Source organism: Musca domestica, unplaced genomic scaffold, assembly GCF_030504385.1.
Source record: "Musca domestica strain aabys unplaced genomic scaffold, Musca_domestica.polishedcontigs.V.1.1 15, whole genome shotgun sequence".
In the NCBI taxonomy this organism is placed as follows: Eukaryota; Metazoa; Arthropoda; class Insecta; order Diptera; family Muscidae; genus Musca; species Musca domestica.
In genome coordinates, this window is record NW_026712207.1 from 16,420,308 (window position 1) to 16,441,437 (window position 21,130).

The 21,130-nt window shown below is 35.7% G+C and overlaps 4 protein-coding genes across 5 annotated transcripts in view; 2 read left to right on the top strand and 2 right to left on the bottom strand.

Annotated features, from left to right (window-relative positions):
- The window catches only part of LOC101891444 (phosphatase and actin regulator 4), a 408,780-nt gene that overhangs the window by 58,238 nt on the left and 329,412 nt on the right, over nt 1-21,130 (top strand). The gene's annotated exons all lie outside the window — the stretch shown is intronic.
- LOC101900274 (cuticle protein 16.5-like) lies at nt 1,955-2,525 on the bottom strand. The gene is made up of 2 exons (XM_005187293.4): nt 2,361-2,525; nt 1,955-2,263 (listed from the first exon to the last, which is right to left on the bottom strand). The coding sequence occupies exons 1-2, from the start codon at nt 2,370-2,372 to the stop codon at nt 2,009-2,011; spliced, it is 267 nt and encodes an 88-aa protein (XP_005187350.1). The 5' UTR covers nt 2,373-2,525; the 3' UTR covers nt 1,955-2,008.
- The window catches only part of LOC101900439 (cuticle protein 16.5), a 75,832-nt gene continuing 59,879 nt past the window's right edge, over nt 5,178-21,130 (bottom strand). The window contains exons 2-3 of one of the 2 annotated variants that reach the window (XM_059119741.1): nt 5,679-5,711; nt 5,178-5,583 (exon numbers count right to left, since the gene is read on the bottom strand). In XM_059119741.1, coding sequence (XP_058975724.1) covers nt 5,329-5,583; nt 5,679-5,690 — 267 coding nt within the window. In that variant the 5' untranslated portion in view covers nt 5,691-5,711 and the 3' untranslated portion in view covers nt 5,178-5,328. Of the gene's footprint in view, nt 5,584-5,678; nt 5,836-21,130 lie in introns of those variants that run through there. The other variant, XM_005187294.4, reaches the window with a different exon arrangement.
- LOC105262066 (cuticle protein 16.5) lies at nt 13,194-13,742 on the top strand. The gene is made up of 2 exons (XM_011295799.2): nt 13,194-13,333; nt 13,408-13,742. Exons 1-2 carry the CDS (start codon nt 13,322-13,324, stop codon nt 13,648-13,650), a joined length of 255 nt encoding a protein of 84 aa, XP_011294101.2. The 5' UTR covers nt 13,194-13,321; the 3' UTR covers nt 13,651-13,742.

Sequence of the window (21,130 nt, forward strand, 5' to 3'; positions counted from 1 at the left end):
AGTAAAGATGGAATATATCGGCCCACTTCTTCTGATACCTCCTCCCCACCAAGGGGGAATATGTTGAATATTCATGAAGCTCATAAAACACGAAGTTAACATCCAATTCCATTCAGACTTGGTACATTTCAATATTTCCATCAACACAAGATATCTTGTAAAGATGGTAGTGATCGGACCATCCCTTCTGATACCTCCCCCATATATACTTTAAAATTTTGAAAAGCAAAATGCCCAAAGAATGGTAAATAAGCATTCAACTCTCTTCAAATTTCACACAGATAAACATCTTTGCTAACACCACTTCTGGTACCTCACACACAAAGGGTCACAATTTTCACTACTGTTACCTGTCATAGCATGTAAAAAAGTCAGCGATTCTTTACAACTTTCTATATCTAAATATTTCCCTCAACCAAAAACCTGAGATAAATATGGACTTAATGATCTCGCGTAAAATTGCATATAAATGTTCGATTTTCTTGTTTTCTTTTTCATACAAATATTTTTATCTATGTTAGATGAAGTATGAATGTGGAATACTTCGGTCGACTATATCACGCACATTTTTTCAATATTTTCGAGAAATTATCAAGTATCTCATATAAAGAAAAGGAAGTATAGTTCAAACCTGGCACGTCGCAATATTTATAACATATTTATTTAGGTCCGAAACGAAGTGGACAATATTGGACCATTCTTTCAAAAACCCACTCCATAGAGGGTCAATAGTTTGAATAATCATAACAGAAGTCAAAATATGTTTAAATAATCAAAAAAAAAAAAAACCGATTGATAATTTTTTAACTTGTTTTTATGTAAAAATGCTATAGTTTATAATGGAGGCACCAGACGATATCTCTTTACATCTTCAGGCAATATCTTAGATTGGTAAAGATATAAGTAGAAGTTTTTATGCTGAGTGCACATTTCATGAGAGTTATTATGAGGAATTTTGATATTTGATGAATATTGCCTTTTTTCGCTCGTCATAAATATTACCGAATTCGGACACTCCCTTTGCTTTATATGTGATAGACATTTTATAAATATTTTGATCCTTTGTTAAAGAGGTACCAAAAATAGACCGATTTTGCCCATTTCTATATAAGTTTGGTATAAGTATTACGATGAGTCAAGTTTTGATAAAATGGCACGACCTGTTTTTAACATTTGAATTGTCAGCAATTTTATTTTTTAACTTTTTAGAGGGTTGTTCCTTTGCAAAAAATAGTCGAAATAAGTAAAAGCATTGAAATATTTTCCGCGAAACGTTGCTGTAAATCTTAGGTATTAAAAACAATTGAATTTGGCGTTTAAGATATTTTACTAAAGAAATTTTTAAAGTTTCCATTTGGTATTTGACGATTTTTAGAGATTTTACATACATTTTCCACAGAAGTAACTTTCATTTTGGGCTCTGAGTAAATCGAAAGTTCCTTATAAAAAATTGTTCGTTTAGGTCCACTTTTTTTAGAATTTTTCCTGGGTTTCTAATTAAATGCGTTTGGATCATTTTGTTTGTGGGATTTTGTATTTTTTATTCTAATCCCTGTCCTATTAGAACCCTTTTTGGTAGTTTGCTCTTCCATATTTTTAAGGATAATCAAATTAATCTTTTAAGATTAGCTCGATGTTCAAAAAATTCAACGGAAATAAAGAAAATCCAGGTTTATTTATAACTGACCATGAACGAAATTATTTCGCCAACATTTTTTGTATTCTTTGAGCCAGACATGCTCACAATTTTGTACAATCAAAGTATGAGTAGATTTGAACGTTTCCATTCCATCATCCGGAGGACTTTCTTGCTAACACCGCAAATAAGTTTGATACCTTACAAAAATATCATTTTTTCAATAAGATTCAAATGCTTCGAAAATTTCTTTATAAAAGAATCATTTCTTTTTATTTACTTTCTTCGTTTTTTTTCTCTATCCAAAAATGTCAACAAATCAACAAAATAAAAACAATATTCGTTCAATTCCTCAAATCCTTAAAATCCAATCTATTTACGCAACAAGTAGGAAGCGGCATAAGGATAAGTATAGGCGCTAGCATAGGGAGCTGCAACATAGGGTGCGGTGTAGGCAGCAGAGTAGTAGGGAGCGGTATAAGCGGCGGTGTATGGGGCAGCATAGGCAGCAGTGTAGGCAGCAGTGTATGGGGCAGCAGCTACATAGGGAGCGGTGTAGGCCAAGGGAGCTACAATGCCGGGTTTAGCAGCAGCCAAGGCAACAACAGCCATCAAGCACAAAGCGAACTAAAAGAAAAGACAAATAAAATATTAAAACTCTGCTCTTTTACAATTGGGGTTCTGCTTAGAATTTGTAGACTCTTTTTGTTTTTGGGCAACTTACGAATTTGAACATTTTGAATTGTTTGGTTTGTTGTGTGATTGTTTGCAGAACGTATTGAACTGATGTCAATTCTTTAACATTACTGAGTATTTATACAAAAAATAACTTGGCAATAAATATAATATATTTAATTTGGTCAATATGCAAATCTACTGTGTACATTTATGGTCAACACCCACACCAAGGTCAAGCGTGTGTGTGTGTGAGGTAGTAATACCTCAGAAACCTTCTTTCGTTACAGCCAAAATTGCTCGATCAATAATACAACATGTTGTTTCATGTCGAGTACTTTGGACACCAGCACGTACCTAGTCTAGTGTGGCGTACATCGGAAGCTTGCCAGGTTTATTTAGGTTCTGTTTTTGATTTGTTAATCATTGTCTATTGTCCCTTCCAGTGAATGAAGGTCATATTTAGTTGTCATATATTCTGCGTTATATTGAAGTAATTATCAGATAATTCATAGATTGAGACATATTATTGCCCCCTTAAAGAATCTATAGAATTTTGAAATTTGTTCACGGTTGAGATATCAAACAAGTAAAAAAGTATCGGTCGGTTTTACCGACAGATGTATACCCTCAGCCAATGTTCGATTATTTTAAAATATTTTGACTTCTGTTATGAATTTTCAAACTCTTGACCCTCTATTAAGTGGGTTTTGAAGGAATGGGTTAATATTGTCCATTTCGTATCGGACGTAAATAAATATGATATAAATAATATGGTATATAATAATATGAGAAATCATAAACTCCGGATACTGGTTAAGACACATGCATCTAGATATAGCAAATTGTAAAGAATCGTAGAGTTGTTTCGCAATTTATGACAGATAAAGGTATTGAAAATTGTGTCCATTTGTGGGTGAGGTGCCAGATATATAGCATCTTCATAACAAATCTTTTGTTAGCAAAAATGTTTGTATGTGGAAAATTTGAAGAGAGTTGGATGCTGGTCCGAACTCTACCATCTTTATAACAGATCTTGAGTGGATGGATATATTAAGATGTACCATGTCTGGAATGTAATCGGATGTTAATTTCGCTTTTTATGAACTTTATTGAAATTTAAAATTTTGAGCGTTTGTGGGGGGTGGGTGGTTACCAGAAGGAGTGGATCGATACATTCCGTCTTATTTCCAGATCTTGGGCTCATAAAAAAGTAGGATGTGTGAAATCTGAAAACAATCCGACTTTATATCATATTTTTAAGAGTTATAGTTATTCAAAATGTTGACTCTTTGTGGGATAGGCACTTGGAGTGGACCGATATTATCCATTTTGGCACCTGACCTAGAACTGACGCAAATATTAAGAATTGCAAAGTTGGAGAAAAACGGGAGATCAGTCTTCTACACATTTCCAATCCCAGCTATAACTTTGTAGATAATGCGGTTGGAAATGTGGTAATTACCTTCATAATACCAAAAACGGGTCTGGCATTATATAGAAGATATTCCGAACCTATTTTTAATTTTTTTTTTTTTTTGCAAAAATATTTTATTTTTAATGTTATTCCCCTTCCATAATAAAAGGTTGTCTCTTTGTCTTTAGCTTTAAGATATTTTTTTGAGATCAAACCCCACTGGGCCCTACGGAGATCTGCGTTATATAGTGGTCCTATCTTGGCAAGTAGTGAAGTTTTTATATATTGAAAAACAAAATACGAAACATGAAGTTTGTAGAAAAACTCGGTCTGAAAACCTCAAAATACCTACAATTTGGAAGTGCCGTTATTATGAGTCTATATATAATAGTGGATTTATCTTCGCAAATTTTGTTCAGGGAGAGATTCTCAAAATATATACAATTTTGAATGTCCGTTATGTATGGCTTTTGTTTTGAAATTTGAAGTGTATATCCACTGTGAAAAAATACCAAATAATAGGTTCGTTTGGTACAAAACCTTCAAAATACCCTAAAATTGAGACGTCCTGTTTTATGGATCCTTTACAAAATAGTGCACCTATCTTCACTATTTTTTGCGTGGGAAGAATATTTTTGCTCATAACTCCATATGTCAAGTTACGCATGAATTGAGACTGGAACATTCAAAATGAACAAAATCAAGAAGTACCATTAAATTGCGACTTTTCTAGACGTGGACCTATGTGTCCTATTTTTAATGCCAGACATCGTACGAATTATATAGATATTTGAGAAATATGCTTCCCTCAATCAAACTCCGTTTTTGAGGATCTCACACCACTGTGTGACGATCGATCTTTGATAACCTGAATCCTGCAACCCTGAATACCTCAAATCGGAAGGGTCCGCATGTAACAGAGACTACGTCAGTAAATTCAATTTTTTAATTATAATCACTCTTTCTGATACGTCCCACACAAGGGATGAATAAAAAAGAGTGTGCCTAAATACCCTGATAAAGCGAAGATGTATCCAATATGGTCCAAACTTGGCACATGGTTTAAGGCTTAGGCAAATTGTTAAAATTGATAGTAAAATATCAGCCCTTCAAGCACATCCCGCACAAGAGGTCAAAAATTCGGACTATAAAAAATTTATCTTCAAAGAGGACCATGTCCTGTTGTACTCCTTATACGAACATTAAACACTGCCATATGTATATATAATATTTCCTGGAGAATTTTTTGCACATATTAATTTACATTCAGTATTTATTTTTGTTCTAGCCATTCATTTTTTCTTATTTTTAGGGCATTGTTAAAAAAAACTCTGACATTTGCGGATGCAAGCCTTGTTTCTTTGTTTAACTACACCGATTAAAAATATATCGGACTGTTAAACGATTCGTTCCAATCGTTTTTGTTATTTAGGTTCCTATCAAATTTCGTAAATAAAATTTCCATTATTTTGGGCTTCATTAGAAAGGGTTCATCATAATTTTTTATTTTTTTTTTTTTCGTTTTTTTTTTCTATCCAAAAATGTCAACAAATAAAACAAAAACAATATCCGTTCAAATCCTCAAATCCTTAAAATCGATCTATTTACGCAAGAAGTAGGAAGCAGCATAAGGATAAGTGTAGGCGCTAGCATAGGGAGCAGCAACATAAGGAGCGGTGTAGGCAGCAGAGTAGTAAGGAGCGGTATAAGCGGCAGTGTAGGGAGCGGCGTAGGCAGCAGTGTAGGCAGCTGTGTATGGGGCAGCAGCTACATAGGGAGCGGTGTAGGCCAAGGGAGCAACAACGCCGGGTTTAGCAGCAGCCAAGGCAACAACAGCCATCAAGCACAAAGCGAACTACATGGGGAGAAGGGAGGAAATGTAATTAAATCTCTTCATTCTCCATTCGATACTTTCGTCGCACATCCTGGGATAAGAATTGAAATACTTACGAATTTGAACATTTTGAATTGTTTGGTTTGTTGTGTTTTGTTTGCAGAACGTTTTGAACTGATAACAAATCGTTGGCAATTTCCAGTTTATATAGTCGAATGATTGTTGGCAAACGGTTGCGCTGGATTGGCTCGGAGCGCAATGGATGTTCATGGGATTCGCTTTGCTTTTGGGCAATATGCAAATCTGACATAAACGTGTTGTCTCGCGCGGTAAGGTCAATCGGGTATGGGATGAGCGGGGCAACGAACAATTGTGTACCGAGGCAGACGTTGTGGTGTTGCCTTCAGGGTAGCCTAAATGTTCACACCGCCAAAAAGACGCACAAAAATCATTTCATTTTCAATAGTTTTTGACAGTGGCACGTACCAATCAAGCTTTTGTTGTGTACATTTTGCCACCATTCCGAAAGGTTTCTTGTTCTGTTTGTTTGTGTGCGTTTCGTTTTTTTTTGGCGATTTTATTGTTGATTTTCATTTGCTTTTTTTTATTGGCTACGATACGACAGTGCCAGTAATACAACCTCCGATATTATTGTGTATTCTGGAAGCGTTTTGTAATTATTGCCAAATTCTTATTCTAATTTACTTTTGTGCAAGTCAGGTTATGAATGTTAATAGCCTAGCAATGTTGTATTCTAAAAAGTTTTAAGAATTATTTCAACACTTGGCCGGTAAATCGTGCAAAGAAGTGTTTCATTAGGAAACATTTGGTTTTGAAATTAAATAACAAAAAAATGTGCTGAATGCCTTTTCAAATGTAGATCATGAAAATGTTATGCAATTTTGGGATTTTTTTTAAAATCTTTCCTTTGTATGTTATCAGAATGGTTGCAAAGCGAATGAAGTGTTTCACAAAACAATGATAATAAAAATATTTTGAAAATAATGGAATCTATATTAATTGTGGTATGGTATTCCAGGGTACAGAATTGATTCGTTTTTGTACTTTTCACCATACGGCGAAGGTGTATTAATTTGGTTACTTGGTTGTTACGATAACGACTCCTTCAAATACTTATGTTCTTGATCTGCTTGGTTTTCTACACATTATAATGTAGGACCGGACCGACCGTCTCTAGAAACCATGCAACCAATGTGATTATTCAATTTTGGTCAAATTTATTTTATATGAGTTTATGTTGTGCTAAAGGTCCCCCATGTAGTCCCTTTTCGCTATTTTGAGGCTTAGGCCACATTTTTCAAACGATATGGTTGCAAGAACCTTCTTTGGTTCTCTTGAAATGGAAATTCGCCTTTCGAAAAAAAAAAAACTGTCACATCTGTTTACAATTTGATATATGCCTCATGTAGCGGTTCATGTCGATTTTTGGATGTTTTGAAAGTCGTAGGAACATTCTCCACCGTAAGTGGCTGCAAATGTATATTATTATATTTTAGTCTGTAAAATACATCTTCGAATGTAGGCCCTGGTTTGTCTATGTATATTTTTATTTTGAAGGTTATAGCCACATTTTCAGTATTTTTAAATGTTCTCCAAATTTAAATTTATTAAAGCTGTCAACTTGGTTTTAAAGGTTTCCCATGCCGGAGGGTATAAAAATCCGTCAACGCCGAACTTAATATTAGTTTTTCTTGTACTTATGGGTAGCTACAAAGGGTAGCTATTTGGCAACCAAACCGTAACTCATCGAAATAACGTTTTTAGACCCTAGATCAAATTCGTTCCAAGGTATTTGGAATCGATCTATGGGTATTCGTTCGTCCGTCTGTCTGTCTGGCTGGTGCGCACGATAACTCTGGGCAAAATAGGGAATATCTGTCCACTCCTTCTGATGCCACCTCCACAAGAGTCAAGATTGCTGCAAGAAATAATTTATCTCATATCACAAGAAAGTATTCAATTTTGTGCAGATTTTGCAGATCCAAGTTTTTTTTTTTTTTTTTTTAATGGTAGGTCAAGGGCGAAAATGGTCTCCCACAAGGCGCCAAAATTTAGAATAATTATAACTCATATAAAATGCAAAACAAAGGTTCTCAAATTACACACATCCCATTATTTCTGCCAACTCTAGATATATTGAGAAGCCGGGATATATCGGACCAGACACTCTGGTACCTCCCCCACGACAGATCAAATTTTTCAGTACCTCATAAAATGCAAATGTTTATCCGATTCTTTTCAGACTTGCCACGTCTCAATGCTTCTACCAACATAAAATTTGGTGTGGTGATGGGATATGACGTGGTCCGTACTTGTACTACCCTCCCCCACAAAGTTTCAAAATTGTAAAAAACCATGACGCTCATAAAGTTCGAAATAGGCCTCCAATTCTTTTTAAACTTCTCTCATCCTAACATATTTAGATCTTGGGGGAAGATGGGATGTAGAAAGCCACTTTTCTGGGACCTCCCCTACGAGGGGTCAACATTTTTAATATTTTTAACCCTTAAAAATTGCGGGATATGTCAGTCATTATTTCTAAGCTCAGTGTATATCCATGCTTCACTCAACCAGAGGTCCGATATTAAATATATCGGAGATTTAAATATAAATATTTTTGACACTTGCCATTAATGGCTCAAAATTTTGAATAACTACAAGTTTCATAATAAAAATAATTATTCGAAGCAATACAGTCGCCTACTTTATATCTAGTGTGAATATGGACTTATTGCTCCATACTTTCCAGTACCTCCCCAACAAAGGGGGCAATCCCATGAGTCATTCTTTTACTAACCAAAATGTACGAATTTGGACTTCTAATTCTCCGAAAAATCTAGACATTCTTATCAAACATCAAATGTATTACTTAGTAGTATTAGGTGTAGCCTATTCGATCATGCCTGTCTGGCCGGGAGTTAAGAAAGTATCTGATGTAATTCCAACTTTGTACATCGTTATATTTTTTTTATCAAACTTAGGTCGTAGGTTGGCTATATCGGTCCCATTCTTCCATTAACTTTCCAAGAAACATTTTCATTTGCCTTACTTGGTACCTCCCAATATATGGTCAATTTCAAATCTCGTATGAAGACAACTTCCTTCTCTCCCTTATGACAACTTCCTTAAAAATAAACAAAAACATAAATTACATATAAATTCATCAGAATCAAAAACTATGTTCAAACTTTGATTGGCAAAAATAGGAAATATGGCCCCACTTCCTCTCTCTATTCCCCCATCCTGTCTGTTGTATACATTTACTTGATTCTCAATATCGACTTCGACTGGTTGTATACAAATATCAATAGTCGAGGGAATATTTTAAAAACCAATAGTCCTCGTTCCATATTTTAAAACTGTCCCACTTTCTCTTTGTCTCCCTCTCTCTTCCTTGCGTTGTCAAGAAAACTAAAATTACTTTCTGACTTGTTGTGGGCCGAAAACCAAACAACACTCCAACCCACCATCCATCCAATATTTACGGAAGCGGTGGAAAACTTTGAATGTAAATTTATTGTAATACCAAATAATCTTCATCAAACTGGTCCTTGAGTCCTTTAGCATTCTAGAGAATACCTGTCAACCCGGTGTCACGTTGCAGATATGAAACAACTATAACAACAACAATTGTAGTGGGGACAAACAAACATAAATTAAACGGTGGCCGTTGAAAGCAAAAATAGATTTTTTAAACAATAGTGAAATTGAATAAAATTGAAACAGCGGATAAAATTATTTAATTGTATCTATTTTTTATGAAAAATGTTTCGTTTAATCTCTGTGATCTGAATAGATCCTCTCATAATTTTAATTGGGAGAATTTATTCCACCTATGAAATTTTATTGTTGTATACATTCCTCCCCCAAATCATTGCAGTTTTCAAGAATCATACACATATTTCCCTTAGTTTTTAAAAATACGCTATAATATTTAAATACGAAACTTTAAATTAAAAATAAAAACTTCGCATTAAGTCACTTTTACTCTCATTGAATCTCAGAAGTTTGTAGGTGTTTGTGTCTCAATGTGATTATTTACAAACATCAAAAGTTGATGTTGTTGTCGTTCTAGTATCCTTTTACTAGGATTACTGTTGTTCGTGGCATTGCTGTTTACTTTTCATAAACTAAACGCTTTGAGAGGCACTTTGAGTGCGAAGAGAATGAGAGAAAAAAAACAAAGGTCTCAAATAAATCTAGGATTTTGGCATACCGATGTGTGGTGAGGTGCATTTGATATGGGATTATCCTTTCTATGGAATTTAAGTACACGAAGGTGTGTTGTAGTTAAATACATACATACATATAACATGGATTGTAGTAGAAGTTAATACAAAGCAATAGAAATGGTTAAAAGTGAGTAATAGAATTTTTGTTGGCTTTAGCTTGGATTTCTTACAAACGATGCAATTAATTGGTAATGTGTTGGATCTTTTCAACCCTTTAATCCGCTAGAATTTATTGTTGGATGTCGCCTGCATATTGTACTTATACCTTCGATATGTTCCACGGCGTTTGGCATCTTGTGACTGATGCGTAAATCTTAAAAGAAGTAATAATTTTGGTTCAAAAAAATTTTGACAAAAAATGTACAAAACATTTTTGGAAATACGCACAAATATACTGAGCACTGTTCGAATGGTAATAAACAGGATTCTGACTATCAAAAGAGTATCATTGCCTTTCATCGAATATATTGGAGCTGGAATACACGAAGATACTAAATATCGTAAAATCTTGTACAGATGAGGTAAGAAAAAACAAATGAGTACATATTGGCAGCAAAATATTAAAAATGAGATAGCACATTTGATAAACTTAAAACTAGAATGCCTTTTTTGTACCAACAATTTTGATAAAATATCAGTCAGTTCTGCCGGCCCATGAATGCCCGACGAATGAATATTCTTAGACGATGTCCGTTTCAATTAAATATATTTTGACATTCTTTATGATTATCAAATTGTTGACCCTTTATGGAAGAGGTACTGAAGGAGTGGTCCAATCTTTATATGAGACATACAGGGTGAGATGAAAAAACTGCAACCAACGTCAGACTGCTATCATACATTTTGGTACAAAAGCATTTTGGTGAAAGTTTTCCAGAAAAAAAGTTATTCGTGATGGAAGTCAAGCGTGATAGTGTGATTTCTTTATATTTGATTGGAAAACCACAAGTGGCTCTCGTTAGAGCACTCCAGCATTTAAATGTGAATAAATCTTTTGTGTTCCGTACCATCGCTCGTTACCGTGATACTAGTAGCGTAGCCCGACGTTAGGAAGTGGACGGAAGAAACAGCAACATCTGCAGAAATGGTTCAAAAGGTAAAGAAGCGACTTGATCGAAATCCGCGTCGCTGTGGCCGAAAAATGGCCCGTGAGCTGAACATATCACAATATTGAAAAATTAGCTCGGGGTAAAGCCATTGAAGTACCAAAAAGTGCAAGAACTTACACCGCAACAGAAAGAAAATAGACTCAAAAGAGCTTGAGAGTTGTTTCGCTTGGCCGAAAGTGGTGAACTGCCGAATTTGGTTTTCTCCGTGTCCGATGATAAAACATTCGTTGTCCAGCAGTTTGTAAAAAAAAAAATGATCGTGTTTATTCGATTGGCCACCAAAACTCAAGCGCCGGCCAAAGTGATGATGTGGGCCGCCATAACAGCCGACGGTCGCTCTCCGCTCGTATTCATCGACCGTGGCATCAGAATGAATGCCGAATATTATCGCTGGAGGGTGTATTAAAGTCTTGGGCACGCAAACATTTTGGTCACAGACCTTGAACATTCCAACAGGACTCAGCACGCGCCACCCAAGGATGGTTGCAAAATGAGGTTCCTCGCTTCATTTCCAGCGCACAATTGCCACCAAAATCTTCGGATATCAATCCGTTGGACTATTGTGTCAAATGGTTAATATTAAATAAATTTTAGCACATACCAACGAATTTATCCTGGAATAAAATGTATCAAATTTGGTGAAAATCGCTTAAGATATAGCTATAGGTCCCATGTTTCATTAGATTTTGTATTTAAGTCCCTCACACTCGTAAAATGATCTCAACAAAAACTATATTTGTTCCCAGCTTTCAGACACAGCACAGAAATATTTCTTCTTAATTTTATAGAGATCAGTTCAGATTTGGATATACCTCCCATATATCTTAATCCGATTTCATGTTTATTGTGCCTAAAAAGTGTAATGTCAGCTCAAATAAAATGGATTTTGATAAATATCGGTGAGACACAAATGCCTCCGTCAAATTTTAGTAGAAATCTATTCAGAGGAGGACATACCTCCTATGTATATTATTCCCTTTCGACTTTAAATTACAACTTCTTTAAATCCATAACACGCATTTAAAAACGATCATAATACTCTACTAAATTTGCAAAGTGATGTAGGGTATCATAAAGTCGGCACAGCCTTTAAGCCTTCCTTCAGCTTTTTTTGTGGTATGTTCTCGTGTTTTTCCAGCCCATTAAAGTTTCACCTCCTTTTGGCTTGTTAGCAACGTGTTACTCCAAAGTGACCGAAACACTTAATTGATTACCTGTTGGAGTTTATGTTAGATTAACCTGCAAGTTCTCTCTTTCTTTCTCTCTCTCCCTCTCTCTCTCTTTGAAGTCGATTTTTCATTGCAATTTGAATCCTGTCACCTGCACTCACCCACACACCTATTGTGATCCAGCGGGCGAGCGCGCCATTTCTTAACCACCTCAAATGATGCTCAGAAAACACAATGGATCTCAGCATGAAAACCCAGTGACATAATTGGCCAAAGCCTGTGAAAAATCCATGGATATGAAGGCTTACATGACATGACACACACACCACACCGACACTCACAGCCAGACAAACAATTCGGTCATTCAAGTGCGCGCTCCCCGTCGTACTTACCCGCCCAACAGAGGAACACACAAAATCTATGGCTTACAAATTTTTGTTTGGCTAAAAACAAAACCCGAAACGATGATTAAAAAACATCAAGAACGCCAATATCCGAGACTTGGCAAGAGCAATGAGAAAGAAAACACACACACAAACAAAGACCTTTGGAAAAATCGCCAATATTCTACTCTTGTCCGAAAGGGTTGAAGCGTACTGGAAGGTGACTACTAGGCAAATGTTTCGCTATTTGTTGTTGTTGCTGCGAACAAAACATGTGGTTGCTGCCGATGGTGTTTTCAGTTCTGTTCTTGGCTGTCATTGTTGTTGTTATCGATTGTTGGACACTGGGTTATTGGCACAATAAACCCTTGTCGAACGACGATGTTCGGTGGATGGTTATGACGACGATGGCCAAACTCAGACACAACGAAACTGACCACGACAACAACAACGACGACGACAACTAAAGGTGGCCATCATTCATGGCAAGCTTGTCCATATCGGCTGACTAATTCAATGAAAATCGATTTTTAATTTAAATTCTGCCAACACCTTCCGTAATTACGACAATAAATATTAAAAAAGCCCAAAAAACAAACTTGTGCTCGTAGCAAAGCAAATTTATGTTCAAACACACATATGTACGCACCCGTACACTCATAGCAATAATTTATGGGCCTAGGGCAGGCAGGTGGACGGACAAACAGAGAGACAGACATTTTTTTTGGCAGAAACCAGAACACCTAATAATAATTTTAATTTCTGTGTATAAATAGCAAACAATTTAAATCGTTTGTTATCAGTTTAATTAAAGCAATTTAGTTGACCACAACAAAACCAACAACATGTTCAAATTCGTAAGTTAAATCATTGGCGAGGATGGAGGCGAGGGTAAAGGATATTTGTAATTGAATTTATTTTCATCTTTTAGTTCGCTTTGTGTTTGATGGCCGTCGTTGCCTTGGCTGCTGCTAAGCCCGGCATTGTTGCTCCCTTGGCTTACTCCGCTCCCTATGTAGCTGCTGCCCCATACACAGCTGCCTACACTGCCGCCTATGCCGCTCCCTACACTGCCGCTTATACAGCTCCCTACTATGCCTCTCCCTATGTAGCCGCTCCTTATGCTAGCGCCTACACTTATCCCTATGCCGCTTCCTACTTGTTGCGTAAATAGATGATGGTTGCAATTTGGAGTAAAAGTTTTTGATCAATTAATGAAGTGTTGAACCCTGTTTTTGGACTAAGCGAAATAAAATTTAGAAACAAATCGAAATTTTATGTTTTTTCTTTTTAATACAAATGTAAGGGGAAAAGTTGAGGTTATGTGAGCTAAGCTATATGTCTGAGCCGAAATTTGAAATACTCATTTTAAGGATCAATTTGTTCGTAAGTGCGAAATTCCATCCTATTTGGGCTAATATTACACGTTTGGTGCACAGTAAAAGGCAAATCGGACGAATGTATGTGTGGGTGCTATATCCAAATCCGAACCGATCTCGATAACATTAAGCAAAGTGCTGTATTTGATATATTTCCCCAAATATCGTTCTTACAAAGTGCATAATACGGCTGCGTAGGACAAAAATATCAAACCATATATATATATGAAAGCTTTAGCTATACCTGAACCGATTTTGATCAAATTCGGCATACTTATTTCCAGGATTAATTTGGTCGTATGTGTAAAATTCCATACTATTTGCGCTGATACTACACGTTTGGTGCACAATAAAAGGTAAATCGGACGAGGATTTCTTTGGAAGCTTTATCTTAATTTTATCTCCAATTTCAAAAGGGTTCGTCCTTGAGTCAAACAAATGACTTGTGCAAAATTTCATCTGGATCGGACAATAAATGCGACCTGTTCTTTGTTTACAAAAATACATGGACAGACGGACGGATAGACATGCATAAATCGATTCCGAATGTGATTCTATGCTGTTACAAACAAATGAACAAAGACATAATACTCTGACCACCTTGTGGTGTAGGGTATAATGATACCAAATCGTACTTTTCGTATAATTTTAGTACATGTTTCCAAAACCAACTCCTTATCTCAATTCCAAATATCAACGGAGACCTCTGCATCAAATTTCAGATTTCCAGCTCTATTCCTTCCCCAAGTATCAAGGCTAAATACCCCTTTCATGTAACAACCGAATCGTACAACAATAGGTGATCCTAATGGACTTTCAACTCAATGCTTTCCCCAAATTGCAAATTTAGTACCGTTTAGTACTTTTGGTTCTAGAAATCTCAACCTTCCACACTAACAGTGATCCTAATATCAAATTTCAGATTTCAAGTAGTATTCGTTCACGTTCAAGGTACTAAATTTAATATTCACTATCCACCAGCAGAGACCCCAATGCCAATATTTTTAATTCAATGGTTTTAGATCCTAGGTGTCTTTGAACCAAATCCATTTCAGGACATTTGGAGTCGATCTAGCGAGGTCCGTAGACTGTATTGCTGCGTGGTGCGCACGATAACTCTCGAAGGTAGCATTCGATTTGGTCCAATCTCGGTAAATCGTAATATTATTATCAAACTTAGTTCGACTTCGAAGATGGGCAATATCGGCCCACTCCTTTTGATGCCTCTCCCACAAAAGGTATACATTTTCAAAAAAAAAAAAATATTTTACTGCACAAAAAGAGAAAAGATAATTCGATTTTGCTCCAACTTTGCAAATCCTAATATTTGCATCAGTCAGGGGCTAAAATGGGTAATATTGGTCCAATTCATGAAGTACCTCCCCCACAAAGTGTCAAAATTTTGAATAAGTATACCTTAATAAATACTTTTATTAACCCAAGGTCTGGTGTGAAGATGGAATATATCAACCCACCCCCATTGGTACCTCCCCCACAAATGAACTCCAATTTTCTGTTATAAAGATGATAGAGATCGGACCATTCCTTCTGGTACCTCCCCCACAAAAGGTCAAAGTTTTGAATAACCAAAACGATTATAAAATACGAATTAAAAATCCGGTTCTCTTCTTATATCACACATCCAATTATTTCTACTAACACAAGATCTGCTGTTAAGGTTGGATATATCGATCCACTCTTTCTGGTACCTATCCATAAAAGGGTCATAAAACGTGAATTAATAACCGATTTCATTCAGACTTGGTACATCTCAATATTTCTATCAACACGAGGTCTGTTATGAAGATGGTAGAGATCGGACCTTCCTTCTAGTACCTCCCCCACAAAGAGTCAACGTTTTGAATAACCAAAAATTGGCCGAGGGTAAACATCTGTCGGCAAAACGGACTGATACTTTTTAACTTGTTTTTAACTTATTTATATCTATAAGAAATAGATCACTATTTCAAAATTTTATATTCACATCTGGCTCAAATCAACGCTATAATATTTAAATATTTCCTTTCCTTAAATATTTTGTACGACTTTTGCACTTATTTTGCTACATTGACCGTATTTTGGTGCGTTTTAATTTCAATTTACAAAAATCTGGAGTCCGTCTCAATACTGAAATCAATGTTATGTATACATACTATATTTTCTTCCCGTTTTTCAGAAAAACAAAATATATTTTTAAGCCCACACCCACATTTTCAATATTCTATTTCTTCTAATTTCCTACTTTTTATACCCTCCACCATACTATGGAGGGTATATTAACTTTGTCATTCCGTTTGTAACTCCTCGAAATACTCATGTCAGACCCAACAAAGTATATTCTTGATCAGCGTAAAATTCTAAGTCGTATTAGCGGTGTCCGTCTGTCTGTCTGTTGTAATCACGCTATCTTTCGAACAAATTGAGATAGAAGGCTAAAATTTTGCACACATGTTTATTTTTCCAGTAGGCAGGTTAAGTTCGAAAATGGACCATGTAGGTCCACGTCTTCGTATAGCCCCCATGTAAAGGCACCTCCCTATGTTCGATATGTTGATGCTTTTAGCGACATTATTAACCAGAATTGTTTCAAATTTGGTAATGGATACTACAGCCTATGATAGAAAATTGTCTGTGCAGGTCCACGTCTTCGTATAGCCCCCATATAATGGCACCTCCCAATATTGGGCATTTTGACGGTTTTAGCTACAATACCCACCGAAATTGTTTGAGATGACGATATAACATTACCTCTCTATATACGATATTTTGATGATTTTAGCTATATTATTCACCGTTTATTTCTAGTTTCGAATTTGAATATGGTAATGGCTAACGACAAACTATGCCTATGTAGGTACACGTGGTGCAGACCCCAATATAACGGCTATATTCGGTATTTTTAAAATTTTAACAGAATTTTTTAAGAATTTTATTTTTTGAAAATTTCCAAATTCGTTCCACATGGTGGAGGGTATTCAAAGTTCGGCCCGGCCGAACTTACTGCTTTTGAACTTGTTGTAACTATCACTGATTACTAATTTTTCCTTTTCCACAAAAACCTTTTGTTTTATTCATTCATCCTGAATATTTCGATATTATATTTCAATTACAATTTTTAATCGCAAATAATCCAACATTGAGCCACAAAAAAAAATTAATTAATTTACTTTCACTCCCGTTCACTTTTATTAATCTTTAATTCGCATAACTAAGCCCTTAATTATTTGCACCGAAACCTACCACCCTCCCCCTCCCATACGACCATTTAATGCCGTGACTATTTTATTAGGGCTTTAGCCTGTCATAGACATGTCATAATTACGCTCGAAATTAAACATTTGCCTCTCGTTGACACTGCGTGTCTAAGACGAGGCCGGAATGACGGTGACAAAGGGCCAAAAGAAAAAAGAAGAAAAAATAAATTCAAATGGAAAATAGACGCAGAGAAGAACGCAGTCAAATTGTTTTCTGTCCATTAACTTTTAGTAGTTAATTCATTACTCGGACTGACTGACTGACTGACGAGCTGAGTAACTACTGCCGGTCTGGTTGTGAGTGAGCCGTTAATTTTTTGCATTATTTCTCTCATTCAGGAACGGTAGCAACAGCAGCAGATATTCATTCATTCTTCCATTCGTCCGTCCATTCGTTGGTTGGATGGTTTTGTCAGTTGCACTGCAACCGACCACTTTGTGCGCTCAGATCGTGCCTTTGTGCCTCGTGTTCTATGTTTGTTGTTGTTTTTATTCTTTTCTTTTTGCACTTTGAAGTGACACTTTAGCCAGCCTCGATTTGTCTGCTTTGTCCGCTGTCTGACTGTCATTCCATGTCTGTTTGTCCATTTGTCTGTTCTGTCTGCCGGTCTGTTGTCCATCTGTTTGTGATGATTGCTGAAAAGTGTCACATGAATTTTATATGACCAACTACTGCCACTCGGACTCAGTGATGACTTTGTGATGATGATGAGTTGGCTTGACTGCTCCTGAAAGAGCTGAGTAAGTGGCCATTGATGCCGGAAACGGGGCTAAAGGACAATGAAAGTAACGTCAAATTGTTTTTTATTAATTGTTTCTTTTTCGTGTTTCCGTTACATTTGCAATCATTGTCAATTGTTTTTTCTAATAATTTATTAAGTTGCACATTTTTTATGAGGCCATTAAGGGCAAGGAGGAACCCCCTCCTCCTTTGTATGCAAATAAATAAAATAGTAAAATAAATATGAACTCTTTCGAATAACTTGACAAATATTAAAAATTGACTTTTGGAGATGGCCTGTGCATTATATGCCGTAGCATGGGCCGAATAGTATTTACAACGTATATCTTACTTGGATATCGAATAATTCCTCCTCTTTTTTGACATCTGCAGGAAGCGTTTAATTTACTTTTTTATTTCTGAAACATGTGATGTGAGTCTAAATTATTGGAAGGACTACGGTCATGAAATTTCGTGGGGGTCCACATGAGCAAAAATAGGATTTCGTGGACCATGGCTGAGTGGATATTCCAAACAGGAAGGGACCTAAAATTCCTTAAAAAATAATCTCCGTTTGTCTTTTTTTTTTTTTTTTTTTTTGTAAAGAATCGGTCGGGATTGCCGATAGCTGCATACCCTTAGCCAATGTATTTGGAATTGCGTTATGAATAATCATAACTGTTGACCCTTTTTAGGAGTGGTTCCGAAGGAATGGGCCAATATTGTCCATTTCGTATCTGACATAAGTTTGATAAAAATATAAAAACGTGTCAGATTTGGATAATATCGACTAGTTCCTTCACTTCATATTAGATATTTAAGAATTTTTTGAAAAGTTTAAAATGTGCGTAGCTCACGCACATATAGCGGACCGAAGTAATCTACCTCGTCTAATGCTAATAAAAATATTGGAATGTGCAACATTTAAAGAAATCCTAACATTTATTTTCAATTTGTGTGCGAATAAATGTTCCGCATGTTATGAGAGATATAAGTATTCAAAGTTGTTATCCTTCGTGAGAGAGATACCAAAAGGTGTGCCTCGATATCCATTTTTTTCACACCAGATCTTGTGTTGGTAGAAATATTGGGATGTGTGACATTTGAGGAGAATCGGATGCTTAAATCGCATTTTATGAGAGTTTTGCTATTTAAAAATTTGACTCCTTTGTAGGGGAGATACCGTAAGGAAATTGCCGATGTATACCATCTTCACACCAGATCTTGTGTTGGTAGAAATATTGGGATGTGTCAAATTTGAAAAGAATCGGATGCTGATTTCGAATTTTATTGAAATATAGTTATTCAAAGTTTTGATCCGTTGTGGCGGTGGTACAAGAACGGGTTGACATATATTTTCCATCTGCCCACCACATCTTGCTAAAGTAGAAATATTGGGATTTGTGGAATTTGAAGAAAAATGGATGCTCAAATCGCATTTTATGATCGTTTTGGTTATTCTTAGTGTTGATCCTTTGTGGGGGAGGTACCACAATGAGTATACCCTAAAAAATTTCGACCTTTTGGGGGGGGGGAGTTACCAGAAGGAGTAGTCCGATATTGCTCATCTCTGAGCTCTGTCAGAGTTTTACAATAATAGTACGATGTGCCAAGTTTGGACCAAAATGGATACTCTCTTCGCGAGCTATCGTGTGCACCATCCAGACATTGCTCGATCGACTCCAAATGTCCTAAAAGGGATTTGGTCCAAAGAAACCTAGGGTCTTAAATCATTATTTTGATGAGACACGTTTTGGCCGCATCAATACCTTCTCTAGCTATATGCCTGAGGGTATAAAAATTCAGTTTTTTTGACTAATTCTTGTATTTTCTCTACCGATTCTGTACGCATAGTAGACTAATAGTAAAATATTTAATAGCTCAGTACTTTTTTGTGTCCTTTTAATACGAATTTCCAAAATTGTTTTTATTACAACTTTTTTTTACCATAGCTTATACCTATATACAAAAATTTAGAATTTCATATGATTCAAAAAGTATTAACTAAATTTCATTATTTTCTTTCGTACTAAACTTTCGACACCGTATCTTTATTTTAACCCAAAAGGAGTATAAAAAAATTTCAAGATTTTACCACCATCCGTTCACATAATTAAAATTGATTATTATTACTACTAAATTTAGTACAAAATTCAGCTTTATCCCATCAAATTTCAGCTTTATCCCATCCCCGAATACCATTTAGTACCTTGGGTACTTTTTAGTTTATATTTCCGCCATTAACCTCTATATCTCAACCTCACCTCACAAAAAATTGGCCTAATGGCAAGTCTTAGATTTCCAGCTCTATCCCCTCCTCATGTAGCAAATATAGTACCATTTAGTCCTTTTTGGTACATATTTCCAAAAATGGTCATGTTAAATCTCATGCCTACACAGTAATAGTGACCCAATGCCACCACTTAAAATTTCCAGCTCCACAGTTCAACAAAACCCAAACTTTACCAAATTTAGTACAATTTAGTACAGCTCTTAGACTAAGTACACATTTCCAAAACCACCTTCTTATATACACCCAAACCAAATTTCAACTTTAGTTCATTCCGCTCATATAATGCCAATTGTTACTGTATTTAGTGCTCTTTAGTACTTTTAGTTCGAATTTCGCTTAGTACATCTATCTAGCCCTCATTCCAAATTGTATACATCTAGCTTTATCCATTGATCAATACAATGGAGGAAAGGTACTACAAATTAAATTTAATTTTTAAAAAACTCCAATATCTCACCCCTACTTAGGAAAATTAAATTTCAAAATTTTAATTTCAGCCATGTCACCTGGACCTGGTCCTTATCACTCTATTCTTTTATACATGGTACATAAATATATCTCATAGTAATTATTTTATTTTTTCTTCTCATTTCAGGTAAATACAATTATGTTTAATACGTTTTGTGTGAGTAGATATATTTAAATGAAAAACCGTTATATTTCTAAGTTAAATGTACATTCTTTCAAACTGTTCTTGACGCGTTTAAAATAACGCAACCCTTTAAAATGCTCGCATTACAGTTTAAAATGCTCTGGAATTCGATTGTAAAATAGCACGATATAAAAATCCGAATCATTGCAACAAAAATATTAGCATGCTATCAATATTTTGTTGCTGCCCAGGACATGTGCCATGTCGCTTTTATGGCGACTGCGCTTTAAAAACTACCGGCATTTTTCATTGACTATTTTTAGAAACTATTACAGAAAGATAACTCTAAAACAATTTATTATTACTTTTTCTCGGCAGAAAAAAAAGCAAACATTAACATTTCCTCAAGGCTTTA